Source organism: Prinia subflava, chromosome 17, assembly GCF_021018805.1.
Source record: "Prinia subflava isolate CZ2003 ecotype Zambia chromosome 17, Cam_Psub_1.2, whole genome shotgun sequence".
Lineage (NCBI taxonomy): Eukaryota > Metazoa > Chordata > Aves > Passeriformes > Cisticolidae > Prinia > Prinia subflava.
In genome coordinates, this window is record NC_086263.1 from 8,141,028 (window position 1) to 8,156,976 (window position 15,949).

The following is a 15,949-nucleotide window of genomic DNA, read 5'->3' on the forward strand; positions in this document are numbered from 1 at the left end:
CTAATGAGAGTTTTTCTAACTTACCAAGTGATGAAACTTGGATCTGCATCCAGGCTGATAATAAAAATGATGGATAGGTTCTGTTATTTGGGAAAAATATGTTTTAGTTCTGGCATGAAAACTGCAGAAGGGAGCCAAAACTGCTGTTCTACCTGCATATTCTTTATCTTTTCCTGTAGCTTATTGATAAAACTCAAAGTCTAGTGCTAAACCCTCAGTACTTCCAAAGCTGAAAATCAGCAGCTGTACTTAAAAGAAGTAAATTATCTATTTCATCCTTTAAAGATCAGTGTTACCAAATTCTGTTGTTAAAAAATTTATTCAAAAATTTTCAGAAAGTTTTTTGTTTGGTTGGGATTCTTTTTGTCATATCTGTTGTTTTGAGTTCAGAGTTTTTGTTTCTTTTCTTTTCTCCTCCCCTGTCATAAAGACTGGAATGTAGTAAGTTCATGAAGAGGAAGTGTCTGGTCCTAAATGGATTTATCAAGGACTTTAATCCATAACCCCACAATTTTTTAAGCTATATCAGGAACATCATGAAAACACAACTTGGTGGGATTTAAGGCGTTTGTGTTATTTTTAGTGGTGGGATTTTCTTTTCCTGGCCGTGCTTGGAAGGGAGGTCTCAGCTTTCCTCTTGTCAGTGCTCTCCCGTGTTCCTGAGCTGTGCCAAGGGCTGCATGGCTGCCACACGTCCCGTTTGGCTCTTGGGCAGCAGAGAGCTGTGCCTGTTTCAGGGTGGCCAGCAGGGGAAGGAGCTGTGTGCTTGGGGTGAGGGTGACAGGCAGCTGTGGCTGGAGCGTGCCAGCCCTGCCTGCCAAAGACCTGGGAACTGGACGTGTCCTCTTCACCCCATGGCATCCGTCAGACACAACCCAGCTTTAATGCAATCATCAGATGTTGTTGGCGTGCTCTTTAATCCTCATTCTGGGTCATTAATGAGTTTGTTCAGTATGACCTCCCCTCAGCTCAATACAGTGCCGTTTATCATTATCATTTGTTTACAGTCCTGCAGCCAGTCCTCAATTCCAGTGCTGTGCTTGCCCCTTCCCAAGTCTTTTTGAATTAATTTTTCAATTAGGATTTCGTGAGACACAGATGCTGTCCTGAAATCCAGAGAATATGACCTCTGTGTTCCTTTAATCTACTCTCTGTAACTCTTATCAAAGAACAAATAAAGCAATTAAATTTGTCTGGAAGGCTTTATTCTGTATGAAGCCATACAGACTGCTTCTTGTTATATTACCCTCATGATTTTTAGCTGGATTTTCTTAAAGCTGATTCTCGCTTGTCTTTTCCTTTTCCCTCTGGAAAGACCCAGGGCTGTGTTCCTAGCCTCTTGGTGTCCCCAGTTTATTCTTTTGAAGGGTCCTTCTCATGAGAATATCAGGATGGGAAGGCTCAGGGCGTGACCCCGGCTCTGTGGCAGGCTGTGCCCCTCTCTGGAGGGCCCTGGGTGGCTGCAGAAGGGTTCAGGAGGGTGAGGTGCTGAAGCTGCTGCTCACAGCAGCGTTTGCTGCCTCCCCAGCGTGGCCATCACTGAACAGCCGTGCTTTGCCCTGCTTTGAGAGCAGGGGCTGCATGGGTGTCTTCTTCTGGGTGCTGTGCAAAGTGTGGTGAAAACATGCTTTGTTTTTGTTGTTGTTACGGGGGTTATGCCAGCACCACTTCAGCTGGCCCACCACCTTGTCTCTGTCTTTTCCAAGTGCCTGATGTGGATTTCCAGCTCGGTTACCTGTGATAGTCTAAGTGCAGCGTGCAGCCCTTGTGCTGACTGGCTGATTTGAGCTCACAGCATAGCAGTGCCTGCCTCAGCTTTAAAACTGGCCCTGCCCTGTTCTCTTCAGCTGCTCCTTTAACTTTGGAACATGTTCCTTACTGTGCAGGCTTTAATTTTCTTCTGGTAACTTACTTATCTGGGAACTTCAAATGAGCTTGATCTTTACATCTGGTCAGGGTCTTCCTGCTGTTTTTTTAAACTGTGTCCTGTGGCAGATAATATTCAGGCAGATTGTTCGCATAACAGATGATAACTGGAGTTGTCAGACAGGACATTTTTTCCCTATAAATGCAGTGCTTGTACTCACAAGTAAATTAGTGTCTCCTTCCATGTGCTTTTTTATGTGGCTGTTTAAGACACTTGGTTACTCTATAAATATAGACTCCTCCAGCTCTATTAAAATGTTGCATAAGGACATGTGTCATTTCTTTTTTTTTTTTTTCCATCACAAGAACTACAAATAACCTACATCCATGGGTGTGATTAGACTCAAAATCATATCCAGGCTGTTCTTCCTGGTGTGCCCTCTTGGAGGCTTCCACAGCAGCATCCTCTGGGGAAGTGGGCATGAAGCTGTGGTTCACAGCAGCGAGGGCGTGTGGGGCTTTCAGAGATGAGCTGGGCAAGGGGGGAAAAGATCTTTGTCAGCAGCATCCGGTGCACTTTGCCATCTCTAAGCAACCCAATTATATTGATCCATTAGATTAGTGTTGTCTTTTTACACATTTGCATTTTATACTGAAACTCGTTTGTTACCTGAAACCAACTGTGCAGTTTGTTAGAACAACTGAACAGTGCAGCAGAGCCGTGGCTCCTGCCAGCCCTTAATAAATTATTAAGGAAAACAGGACAGTTGACCCTTGCTGTGAGTTGGTCAGATGTATCATTCCTAAGCACAGATTTGGAAAATGGTGTTGGAGCAGCTGTGGTGTATTGAGGTGTCAGGGCTGAAAGATAAGTGTGCCTGGAGTTAATAAGTTAAAACATTAACTGTCTGTCACTTGTACCTGTGAGACAGCATGTCTGGCCTGGGGAGCTGACATATTCAAAATGTCAAAGCAGTGCTTGGACAGCAGCATCTCAGTGGCCAGACATATTTTACAGACATCTGGGAAAGCTCCCTGCTGCTATCAGTGTGCTGCAGTCGCTGGCCTTGGCTGTGTTCACAGCTCTGTGCTGAGCTGGCTGCAGCAGATACTTTTCAGGTGGTAAAAGACACTGAAGATAGGAATAATTCCAGCTTCATTTGTAACTGGAACAGTAATAGACAGAAGATTCAGTGTATGGCTTAAACGTTCAGTGAGATGGCATGGATTTATTTTGGGTAATGGTTTTTATGGAGGTATTAGGGAGTTCTGGGCTATTTCTGGGCACTGACTGTTATTGCAAGCTGAGGAATAGTGGGTGTTGCTGCAGTTTAGGTTCTGTCAAAGACTGTAGTCTTCTGTACAACTCCTGCAGACAAGAGAACAGTTTTATCTTTACTGAAAAGCAAGGAACTAGCAGGTCTTAGATTTAACTGAGCTGCTCTTCCACTGCTGGATAAGCATTCAATTGTTCATTTGGGAGAAGACACAGACCCTCAGATTTTAGGCTTTGAAGGAGCTATACAGATTTATTGTACTAGCCAAGGATTAGAGCAGTTTGTACCAAAGCCACCAGCTGTTAAAGACTGCAGTTGTTTCTGGTGGTGAAATATCCAGAGTTGGAATAGGCAGGGGAGGAGAGGTGGTGGGGTAGCCCTGTGTGTGAGGGAGTTTTGATTGTGTAGAGCCTGTATTGTATACTTAGGGGTGTTGACCAACACAGTACTTTTATCGAGCTAATTATAAAAGTCTGCATCTTAAATTTTGGTGAGTGTCCTGGCTTAAGATGCCCTCCCATTCTTTGCAGCTTCTCATCAGACTAGTTGAGAAAATGATCTTGGGTAAATACATTTTCACCCAGCGGTTTGTGTTAGGATCAGTTCTGCAGTTTGGCCACACAAACAGTTCATTTGTCAAAATTAAGGGCTGGCAGAAGCCCTGTGGGCTGACATTGCTGCTGAGGAGCAGGTTGGTTAAGCTGTGCACCAGAGGCTGTTGGCAGTGAGGGCACCGATGGCAGCTCGGGGTTCGGAGCAGCCTCTGCACACTCTGCTAAGAGCTCACAGGAGCTGCAGGACCACCCTGGCTGGGGTTGCTCCACCTCCACATCTTGTCACTGCACTGCCACTCAGACCACCCTGGAAATGCTCACTCTTTGCAGACATTTTGCAGCTTCTGATGGTGGGCAAAGTGATGAAAGTCAGATCTGCAGGACCGTTTTCTGGGTGACTTCAGAATTTCCTGTGCCGTGTTCTGTGCTCGTGCCCTGGCTGGCAGGACTGGCTCTGCTGGGAAGTCACTCTTCCCCAAATAAGTCAGAGTGTGAGATAGCTGGTGGTGCAGAGGCAGCTGTTAATGTGACTCCTAGCTAGAGGGTTACAATTAAGGTTACTGAACCTGTCATTAGAGGCTGGGTTTCACTGCAGGGACGTGTCTGCAGGGGAGCTCCGTGCCTTGCTGCCCTGGCTGCTCCTCTGGGCACTCATGTCACCACCATCCTTAGGGTGTGTGGGAGGTTCCCTGGCTGGTGTTCCCCCTCACTAGTGGAGAGGTGGCAGAAATGCAGGTGGGGAAATGGCAGACCAGGCAGTCCCTCCAAATCCTGTTTTCTTTTACTTTTTGTTTCTGTGAATATACAAAGGTTTTGAGCAACATTTGAGTGTAGGATAGAAACCACAGGCTGGCAGGCTAACAAACCTCTGGGTCATAAAATGAGTCAGCAGAAGAGAGGAAGCGACATTGGCCTGGGATAGCTGTAACCCTGAACTGCAAATTGTACAAACAGCACTGCCCACACAGGGAGCTGCTGTCACCTGCTCCTGCCTTGCGGGCAGCTGAGCAATTGGAGAGGACATGTGAAATGTCGCTTGTGGGTGAATATTTTGTATCTTTGTCTACACCTGTGGTTTCATGGGAAGATGTCGGTGGTGGTGCTGGCATTTGTTACTGCTCCTTGCCTTCTTACCCTGTCCTAGCTGCTGGTTCCCCCTTTGTATCCCCCTGCTCGTGGCTGTGCTGGGCACCTCTCTGCTGCCCCAGCACAGCTCTCATTGCCTAGTGGCATGAGCTGGCTGAAAGAACTGATTCAGCTCTAAAGTGGCATAGAACAAATCAATAAAATTAAAAAAGAACTTTACAAGCCAGCTCCCCTGTGTGTCTCAGGGTAAATCCTGCTGCAGTGCAGTGCTGAGGTTCTGGGGTGAGGGCACCTGTGACTGCTGGGGGCCATTGCCTTGTGCCAAGGCAGACACAGATCCGTGCTGCCTCCAGGGAGGGAGAGAGGTGACTCGAAATGAGTGAAAATTGCTCATCAAGTATAAAAAAATCTTTTGCTGCCCCAGTCACCAAAGCTGAGCAACTCTGCATGGGAACTGAAGGTGTGCAGTCCAGAAGTGACGGGAGGGGCAGTGAGCAGGAGGTTTGTCTGCAGGAACAGCTCCAGTGCAGCCACCAACATTGGAGTCTGAGCCCTGGGCTTTCCTGCAGTCAAGCTGAGGCTGTGTGGGGTTAGATTGAAGCAAAGACGGAATTACCACAGTCAAACCTGGGATCTCCTGGAACTGCTGGAAAAACATTTTTTGTGGCATGGGGGAGAGGCATGTCTTGTGGTCAAGGTCCTAGACTTTGCAGGTTTCTCTCATATTTCCCATGTGGCTTTGGAATACTTGGTTTATTTGTCTGTGCCTCAGTTCCTCCAATCTTTCCTAGCTCTTAATTTTGTTTTGGGAAGGTTGCAAAGTATTTGAAAACGTCTCTTTTCTTTATGGGCATGAGACATTAACCCATAATGAAAAACACAATGGCCAAACCCCAGAGCAGAGTTGCTGCTCTCAGTGTCACCTTTCAATAGTAAACAGAGTCTTACCCTGATCAGTCTCTGAAGGTGATCAATGTGTCAGGCTGTTTATACAGCACTGTCACAGTGTTTACACTCCAATCCCACTACAGATTTCATCTGATCACAAGCACTGGAGATTAATGATTCATAGCACTTGAAAAATGGCAGTCTGAAATTTCAGATGGGATGATTGCTGACATCCCTGGGGTTTAGTTATCACAACTCTTGTGGTTCTGTGTCAGGCTGCTGAAACTGCTCGAATTAAAGTGGAACATACACAGACCAAAACTTTGCTTGGAATTGTGCCAGTTATTCTATTGTTTTTCCTGAGTGTTTCTGTGTGATAATTTGCTCTCTTACTTTTTGTTAGCAACTAATAATCAATGAGGGCAGGCAGGCTGGACAAAGCACAGAGGGGTTTTTCTTACCTTTAAAAAAAGAGAAGTGTGTACCCTCATCCCTCACATGTGGGCTATTCTTGTGTACATTGTCATCAATAACTGTGCATCAGGCCATGCACAGGAGCTGGAGGAGAGCTGTGGGATTTACCAAAATATGACATTTAGTTGGCACTAGTGATAAGCAGGTGATTTTAAGAACATGTCTCTTCTTGCAGTAAGAGTGAAAGTCTTTCTGACTTTGAGCTTGAATTTTAAAACTACCTTTTGCTGTTAAAAATCAAATTTGACTGTATTTATGCCCTCTCACCTTATTTGCCCTCCTCAGCTTCCTTATTGCCTTGCTTAAAGAGGAGAATTGGGAGAAAGGTTTGGCTTCTTCCCTGTCACCATCTCTAGCAATTGTGCAAGAAGGTGTGAGCTGGGGAAGGAGTTGATCTGGATTGTTCATACTTTTGCCTGTAAAAGCCAAGCTTCATTTTTTTCCTTAGATAATTTGTAAGTGAATGTGATATTTGAGTGTTGTGTGTTCTGATGATGGGGCAAAACAGCCCCCCTTGCAATGCTGCACAATGGTGACTGCACAAGTGAACACAACTTACCACAGCCAAATGAGGGGGAAAATAAACAGGAAAAACTGTAGATCACAGGCCCACACTGGTGAAATAGCACCATTCAAAACCTGGTTTCTATTTACAGCTTTCATTGGTCCAGGAAGCTTTGCAAATTAGTAATTAACATAAGAAATCCGTTCTATTCAGGGAATATTGGCCTGAGTTTGTCTAGCTTTTAAGTAGTCTGAAGCCTTATCTATTACAGGAATCCCCTGATCTTTCCAGGATGTTTTATCCATACAGTAGCTACTTCCTCTTACGGAAATATTGTCATTTGGAAGTGAACAGTACATGTTGAAAAAGCTTTTGTCTGGAGTCAAATTGGCACCGGCTGAGAAAATCCAGATGATCTCCCAAAGGGGAGCCTGTGCAGCTGAGCTGTTCATTGTTACAGTAGTATTTTGCTTTTTGTGTTTAAACACACTTTGTATTCTATCTGCCCCACACACCTGCTAGTGTTGTGATCCTCCTGCTATGATATAAATGTGAGTGGACAATAGAGGACAATGTTGTGACCAAACTAGCATTGCTTAAGAGTCCAGCTGCAAAATGGATGGGTTTATCCCAGCTAAGTCTATATGAGAAGAGCTGAGTGTTGCCATCATTTGTTTCAGAGTAAGGCAGTCCAAGGACAAGAGTCCTCTCACCTCATCTCTCATCTTCAGATGCTTTTTTTCCTCCTCTAGCTTAGCTGATGACATGATATTTGGATTTCACTGGGGTTTCTCAGTTTCCTTCAAGTCTTGGTGTCATTTGGCCAGGTGTCAGATAATATCTACTACATCTGTGTCATGATGGTCCTGTGGTGTTAAATGTAGCCTTTCAGCAGGCTGTCCTAAGTTAGCAGTGACAGAGGTAATCCTGGGCTTTTTCACCTGCACACACTGTGCTGCCTGACCCATGATTTGCTGAGTGGAGGAACGGTGTGTCAGGGCTTTCAAGGCCAATTTCCTCCTTAACCTTTCTTCTTGGGTTGATAGCTTATTTCTTCATTAGTACATTTATGGTGATTGTTAAAACAAAGGCTGCTTTATAGGCATAATGAAAAGTAAAAGGAATATACAGTTTCTTGGAGGAAGCCTACCTTTTTTTTTCATTCTGTTCTGTGATTTAGCCAAAGTGAGAACCACAATGGCTCAAAACTCAAAGTTAGTGTCAGGAGCCTGATAGTCTGATAGACAAGAGTCTTCTAAACTAAGAATGTCTAATAGAGACCGATGTGATGGATTTAAGAGAGAGCACCATTGACCTGGTTTTGCTCTGTTTGGCTTTCTAATTAAACAGGATGTGGGGAGCAGGACCTTGCAGAGTAATACCTGGACCAGCAGGACCGAGGTTTTAAATGTTCCTTATACTTAAAAAGATGTGCTTTTAAAGATTTTGCTTGAGTGCTAATCCCAGAACACTAATGGTGGAGTTTCCTACAGGGATGTTATCTCTTGCTAACCTTTTAATTAACAGGCTAAATAGATGATTTTGTGCTTTTGTGTTTAGAAGTTCTTTAATGAGGTTTGAATTCTCTGGCCAAGCTAAGCTAAGAGTTCAGATTTTGACACCAAGGAAGATGCCAGACTGCAGAAAATGTACAGTGCATTTGCATTATAATGTGCAGAACTGGAGAGAAGCATTCATCAGGAAGAAATTTAATGGGAAATGAAATAACCACAGCTAACTGCAGCTGTTGAGAAGAAAAATTTTGCCAAGGATGTGACCAACCCTTTCACCATCAAGTCTTGATCAACTTTCTGGAAAGGTCTTAGTGCCTTGAAATTACAGGAGCACCAGTCAAATATTAGTCTGATCTAAAACCAGTCAGCTGTAATCTAAGAATTGTAAAAGAGCATCAAATCAAAGATGTGAGGGCCTGCACATGGCCCTCTGGTATACTCCTGTTACTGCAACTTTTTTTGCTCATACAAATATTGTAGAGATTCTGTAAGTCTGTGTGATTTCCAGATGTCTGGAAAAGTGGTAAATCTTAAAAGAAAATAAAAAAGTAATCCTGCCATCCTTGTTCAAGCGGGTGTGTTTGATATCACTACTGATATCACCACTTTAGACCAATAACAGCTCAGGACACCTTCTTTTCCACTATTGCAGAGTAATGGCTGTTTCTGTCTGCTCTCTTTGTAGATTGAACCTCCTAGTCCCTACACCAGCTTGGAGACCCAGGTTAGTACTACCCCCATCCCACTTCTTTCTGACGAGAGATTCTCTGAAAGAAACCCCACCATATTTGTGTAAGCACCACATATTTATGGTGTTTATCCCTACTGGTGTCCCTGGAGAGGGTGCAGGTGTAGCAGTAGCTCCTGACAGGACTGGCTGGGCAAGGAGAGGAGAGATTGCACACAGGAAACAGCAGGTGCAGGTGGTGAGGAGGGAGCTGGCCTGAAGCTGGACAACAGCAGAATTGACTTGTATGTGTTGGAAGAGAGAACACAGTCCTCAAGGCAGAGTGAGCATCCTTTCGTGGTGTTCTCATTTCTTTTTGTGTATTCTGCTTCCCAGCCTTTTTCCAATTCCTGCTGCTGGTGTTACTCTCAAACTCTTGTGCTGCTGATTTTTTCTGTAGACGTTACAATGAGCGGTAATGAATCTGTGGAGCTGCCTGGCACCAGAAGGTCAAAGTGACAGAAGGGATTTTACAAAGTCACTGATGCTTTGATTTGTGTTTTCTAACAAGGCAGCATCATTGATTTCCATTCTCGCTGATCTTTGGGAGACAGCAAGGGCTATGGAACTTGCATACTGAAGATGAGTGTTTATTCAGAACACATTTCCAATGCCCCTGAGTGACTGCATAAATATTTCTACCTTTGTCTTCTGCTGGCTTTTCTCTGGGGAAAGCTTTTGACTGTTTTGTTATTTGTTTCAACAAGCCTACTACATCTATTTTATGGACCTCACTTCAGAGCCAAGTGCTTGTGAGTCAAAACTGGCAAGGAAGGATCACACAGAGTTTGTTAAACACAGTAGCATTATAAAGTGGTATCAAAACACAGTGTATGTAATAAAGTACTACTCTGTGCATGATGTAGAACTAGAAATATGCAGTAATAATGCAGACTTACTTTATTACTGACTTAAAATAGTGTAGGAACATGAGTTTGTGTTAGTGAAGGTCCTAGGGGAGAATGCATATGTGAGTATGAGAGAGAGAAATTTTCACTTGGAGCAGGAAGTGACAAGATCATCAGCTCTAGCTTGTGGAATGCTCCAGTTGCTACAAATCATGGCTGAGGGGGTGCCTGCAGCCCCAACAGACTTCCTCCTTATCGTGCCCTGCTAGTCTGCATCCTCTCTGATCTGCATGGCATTCCCTTTTCTGGCCCTTTACCTCCTTGCTAAGACTCTCAGCAAGACTGCCAGTCCCAAAGTTTCTGTGTTTTCAAGAGACCTTAATATTGTTGGGGTCAGGGAAGGCACAGATGCATTGTTTAATGAGTAATAAAGGTAGAAATTAAGTAAGTATCCTCTTATGTATTGGTATTTCTTTCAGTGTTACTGAAAGCCACATGCACTTCTGAATCCATTTTCTGTAGAAAGTTGATTTCTTCAGACCTTGAAATAGATGAGGAGAGTCAAAACTTCTTACAGGCAGTGCACTTATGTTCCAAGGTGTTGTAGCTGGGACCAGAAGGTGTCCTGGGCTGGGGAGGGAGCTCTGTCTCTAAGAGGTAGAAGTACATCTGGAGGACCTTCTCAGCTGAAGGTCAGGGTGCAACTTTGGTTTCTAGAGATGCATTTCTCTTTAACCAGAGTGGTCAAAGCATTCAGATTAACAGTGGAAGTTGATTCTTTTAATCCTAAGAAGTTAGCAGTCTTAGCTGCAAATGTCTGTTTTCTCTGCTGAGAAAAAGCACTTTGAGAAGAATAACATCAGCAGCTTGAATGCTTTACAGACTTGAACAGGATGTTAGCTCCTATGGTTAGTAAAGGATCTCCAAATTTGCAGAAGTTTCCCGCATGCTTTATGCTCCTCCTTTTTCTTTGGGGGCAGATGGGAGCATTCACTGGTGAGCAGCTTCTCTGCTGGGTGGTTTCCTGCACGATCTTGGCATGAATCAGCTCATTGGAGAGTTCTTCTCCACTGCCTTCTGGTTTCCTGTCTCGCCTTGGTTTGGTTGGTATTTTGAATGTTGACATTTCAAACTCATGCTGGGTTCTGGAGCCCTCCTCATGAATTTTTCATATAATTTCCCCTCCTTTCCCTGGTCTTTCAATCAGCCATACAGCTGTTGAAAATTTTACAAGTATGGCTGCAAGTGACCTGATGAAGAGTGGGTACATGTGCTCAGCTTCAGCAGACCTCTTTGAACTCCTATTTCAAGTATAGTTTGGTTTTTGTGCAAATGAACAGAGGGAAGTATTGACTTGAGAGCTCAGCAAGTGTTCTCCCAGATATTTTTCCAAGGAAAAGATGCACAGTTCCTTCATGTTCTCTGTTTTGGAGGTTTCTCAAAGCAGTTTGTTCAAATTGGACCTGCCAAATCACACTATTTGTGCTAATTAAATAGCAGCATAGTGGGTATCATAAGTGTGATTCATTTATACCTACCTGTGCTGGGACACTATCACAACTTGATACAGTCAGTTAAGTTCCTATTCTTCCTGGTTTGATTTTCTTTCCCCCAAGTGTGATTACACAGCTCACAAACAACTGTTCTTTACCTTTTCTCATGTTAAATGGTGTGTAAAAAGCATGAATCCTGTAATTTATAAATTTGGTGCAGCAGATTGACAACTACCTAATCACTTATGTTCAAGGGAGTGGGATGTGGCAAATTTATTTGCAGTGTGTTGCAGATGATTTTCATCTGGAGTAAAACCCATAAACTTGGTCTTAATTGAAAAAAATATTTAAAAACAAGCCTCCCATTTCCTATCTCTAAATCTCACTGTAAGCTAATGCCAAAACCAGATAACCCCTGAGCATCCTTGAGGTGTTTGATAAGGTCACGTCAGGATTCTTTCGGAGGGTTCAGGTGTGTTTGCCTGCACTATCACACAAAGAGAAGCTGAGCAAACTCTAGGACAAAGCAAACAAAAAGAGAATGAAACCTGTTTTCAGCAGCTGGCATGTTTATATGTTACATCTGAAGCAACTGTGACTTTGTGACTCCTTTTCTCATGATTTTAGAGGTTATCTCCATTAATGAGATTGTGGCTGTTTCCATTTTGCACTTCACATCCTCCATTTCACAAAAACAGCAGGAGCCAAATGGGACAGCTTTAGCAGCAGTTAGCCCAGAGATAAATTTTGGCCCAGTTGTTCATTCCCTGGGAGCAGAGTTTGTTTTCTTTGGGTCACAGAGGTGATGGTTGCTCTCCTTCCAGAGCCGTGGCTGTGTGCCCAAGCTGTGTGATGGGATGCCCTGGAGCCCCCCAAGGCTGCCTGGTGCAGGAGCATGGAATGTTGTACCTGGCAGAGGGAAAGGGGCTCTGTGCAGGAGGGCCTGGGCACTCAGTGCAGCTGTTTTTAGCTCTGCCCTCTCCTGTGTGAGGTGAACCTTGCCCCGTGTTGGCCTCAGCCTGATTCTGCTCAGTGCTTGCCTGAGGGGTGCTGGGCTGAGCCTGCAGCAGGCGAATGTGCCTGGTGGGAAGGGGTTGGTTTTATGTGTCTTGGAATTGCTTTGAGTTTTATTGTTACCTCACGTGTTAGAAACCTGGGGATTTTTTCAGTTTTAGTAAATATTAGCGAAAAAACCCCATGAATCCAGGAAGCTTGGAGCCTGTAGAAAAGGAATGTCTTGCAGCTTTTGTGACAAGATAATTGTGATTGGTAACACCACAAGCATGGAGTCTTTCGTAAAACCCTGTTGTGAAGATAAAGGAAACTTCCAGGGTAATTGCTTTTCAGAATGCAGATGAATATTTTTCTTCCAAAGCGTTAGTTTGGGGGGTGAGGAGGGATTCATGCCAGTTCATGATGTGCCAAGGCAAGTAAAGAGCTGACCTGTCTAAGGGGACATGGCCCCTGGGGAAAATTCTGCAATTTCTTGTGGTGATTGTGCACGCAGTAATTGAGGATTTTGCTCTCAGCTGTCAAAGTGAAGAGGAAACAGCATGTTTTCCTTCCTGCTGAGGAGCATGAAAGCACAAGTAGAATTCATGAGCCTCCCTCTGAAATCTTCATAAAGCAGTCCCCACAGAAGCATCACTGCAATCAAATTGCTGAGCTGCTGTTGTCTAATAATCAGATACACTGATTTTGGCAAAGATAAGCCCAGAAACACAGTGGCTAGAAATGTCCCCATTGTTAAATCATACAGGAAAGAGTTTAGGTATTATTAGGGGAATGTATCTTCAGCTGCATCTGCTGAGTGGGTCCCTTTTGGATGTTGGTGGAAAATAGCCTGCAGCATTAACTGGGTATTATTTGCATGGAAGATACTGAGGTACAATCCTGTGCAGTGTTTTGGGAAGTTTTAGCTTCTCTTACACACACTGTGTAACTTTTGTTACCTACACTCCTTTAGGGGATTCAGCCATGGACACAGAAAGGAAACACTTTCAATGGCTGGGAATTTGCACACTATGAACAAACTGAGAACTCTGGCATTGAGGGCCACGGGAGTTCTTTGCAGCAGTCTGTTGCATGAAAAGGCTACACACTGAGTATTGGAAACCTTCTCCCAGTGCTGGGAAGCTTGAATTTTACATGAAACCTCTTTTAAAAATCAAGTCTAAAAAAAAGGCCAAAAAGGCTTACATAAAGCTTTCTAATTTATGTAAGGGAAAAAAAGCACCTGTCAGCTCACAGTGACCTGGGTGCTGTGTAATACTGTAATTCCTTTCTCTTGCTCTTTGCAGGGTGTTTGATATTTTCAGCATGTTTTCAGACTGCTTGGAGCTTGTAAAAGCTGTCCCATGGACAGTGCTGAGATGAAATCTCCTCTGTGAGAGCTGCAGCCTGGGCCAGCTTCCCAGAGCCAGCACATGCAGCAGGGACAGGAGGATGTTTTCAATTCTTACCTGAACTTTGCAACCACATCTTGCTAAGCATCCTTGCTCCCATTTATTTAAGCCTGAACTCTGGATGTCAGCTCTGGGTTGGATTTCTTTCTGTTCTCAGAAGTATTCTTGAGCTGTCCAGTGGCTTATCTGTGCCTTCTATATGCTTATTTGATAAAATATACTTGTCTTTTCTATAAAAGGGCAAGTTTCTGATTGTCCCTAAGTCCATTCAAGCGTGATGGAGCTTCAAGAACATGGGGTGTTCTTGTGCAGTTGTCTTTAATTATGAATACTTTTAACAGTGCACCTACCAAAGCCTTATGCTTCCAAGCTAGGATTTTAAAAAATTAGGGAAATTGTGATATTTCTCAGCAGTACCTTTTTAATTTGTACTGCATTCAAAATGCTTAGTAGCAACAGCTAAGTTTGGCGAAGGGAAGAAAATGGAGCTCTGTGCTTGCCTGGCAAAAGGGAAGATATGCAAATTATAAGGTATCTAAATTATGTTAATTATAATTAATTGCTCTCAGAAACAAATACGTCATTCTGAGTCTTTTTCTGCTGTACTGTAAAGCTATTCTGTGTGGTTACACACTGCACTTCAAATGACATCACAAAACAGGAAAAATCTTGATTTTTTTCAGAGTAATGGTAGTGGAGATAAAGCATAAAATATTAATATTTGATAGCATGAGGCCTGGCTGATTGCTTAAATAAAGCTCTAAGGCACATCTTTTCTCATAACAAATAGACAATTGTACTAACAAAAATATTTGGAGACTAATTGAATGCTTGGGTATCTGTTTCATTTCTTTTAGTGAAATAAATGTAGAAGTTGTTCTGATAAATAAAGGAATATCTAGGAATAAGGAAGTACTTCATATCTCACTGATTGCAAATGCAATACGTATTGAAGTGATATTGAAGTGAGGGCTGTAAAGGATTTCAGTGCTGCTTCCTTTTCCCTGTGTGTCACTTGCTGTCAGAACATCAAAGCAGGAGGAGCTCACCTGTTATTTGGAGTTATTTGGAGTTATTTGTGTTGGGTGGGTCCCCGCTGATCCCCTCCTGGGCTAACACTGCAGAGCACCCAGGGAGCAGAGAGGAAAATGTGAGTTGACTTGCCAGGGTGAGGGCTGTGCAGCAGTGGGACAAACAGCTCTGTGCAGGTGGCCTGGTTCACCTTACCCTCTCTGGGGTGTCTTCTGCACAGCATTTCTTGGAAGCTGTCTGGGGTGCATTTTCCTTTGGGGTTGGTTTGAAATGATGCTGAAACGTGGGGTCTGTTTGTGTTTTATTTCATTTTCTGTAATAGCTGCAGCTGAACGCAACTGAAAAGGCTTTTGTGATGCTGCTTTTTCCCCCACACACACTCCTGCAATTATCCTCAGGTTGTGCTGGGTATAGACCTCAGTGGCATAAATAGCTTTTGTATAGCAAAGTGATTTAAAGTGTTGATTCCATTACTGGGATGGAAAAGCACAGCACAGAAAATAAAAATGCACTAAGAATTTCTTACAAACAATCAGATAATAATTGGATAAATATAGATGTGTGCAGCTGTGTTTTACATGCAGCAGTTTCCAGATCTGGTTACAATAATTTTGTAGCCAGGGCAGCTTTGAAGTGGCTATGCCCACTTTTGTGTGACACACTGGGAGTTGTGTGTGGTTCTGTAATTGCCTCTCCCTGGAGCCCCCAGCACAAGGAGAACCTTCTCCTGGAGCTGTTCCCAGTGCACACAAGAGGGACGAGTTACACAGAGGATTCTTTAGCTCACCTGCCTGGGCTGCTGCACAGATCACACAGGCATTTTTCACATTCACCTTCCTCCTCCTGAGTGCCCTGTTTGCAGCCCTGTTGATGGAGCTGTGCAGTCCCTGGGGTTTGGCACTGTCAGAGCTCCCCAGTATCACTGGGAGAGGAATGAACTGGGCTCTAGGCTGGCAGTAAAAGTGTGTCAGTAGCTGGTAAATGCCATGGAGATACAGAGCTCTCTTACCTACTCCTGTGTTCTGCCTTCTGATTGGGAAAATGACTGCAACTGCAGGGGCTGTAGTGCTGAAGCCAAAGCAAGATGTAAAAGGAAAACACACAAAATGTTTGATTGCCTTGCCTTACCAACAGTGTTTATTGCCACAGTTGATGACGATGGTGAGGCAGTGGGCAATCTGTCAGTTGTCACTTCCAAAGCTGCTACCTGGGCATTTGTGGAAATGACAAAATTTGTTTGAAGATGTGTTTTCATGGGAAATTAAGAAAGGATGCTAATA

General features: G+C 43.8%; 1 protein-coding gene across 4 annotated transcripts in view; it reads left to right on the top strand.

Annotated features, from left to right (window-relative positions):
- XYLT1 (xylosyltransferase 1) overlaps positions 1-15,949 on the top strand; it is a 170,224-nt gene that overhangs the window by 34,609 nt on the left and 119,666 nt on the right. For 2 of the 4 annotated variants that reach the window (XM_063414180.1, XM_063414179.1), the window contains exon 2: positions 8,850-8,888. The exons of the other annotated variants lie outside the window; for them this stretch is intronic. In XM_063414180.1, coding sequence (XP_063270250.1) covers positions 8,850-8,888 — 39 coding nt within the window. The remainder of the gene's footprint in view (positions 1-8,849; positions 8,889-15,949) is intronic. 4 annotated transcript variants of the gene reach the window in all.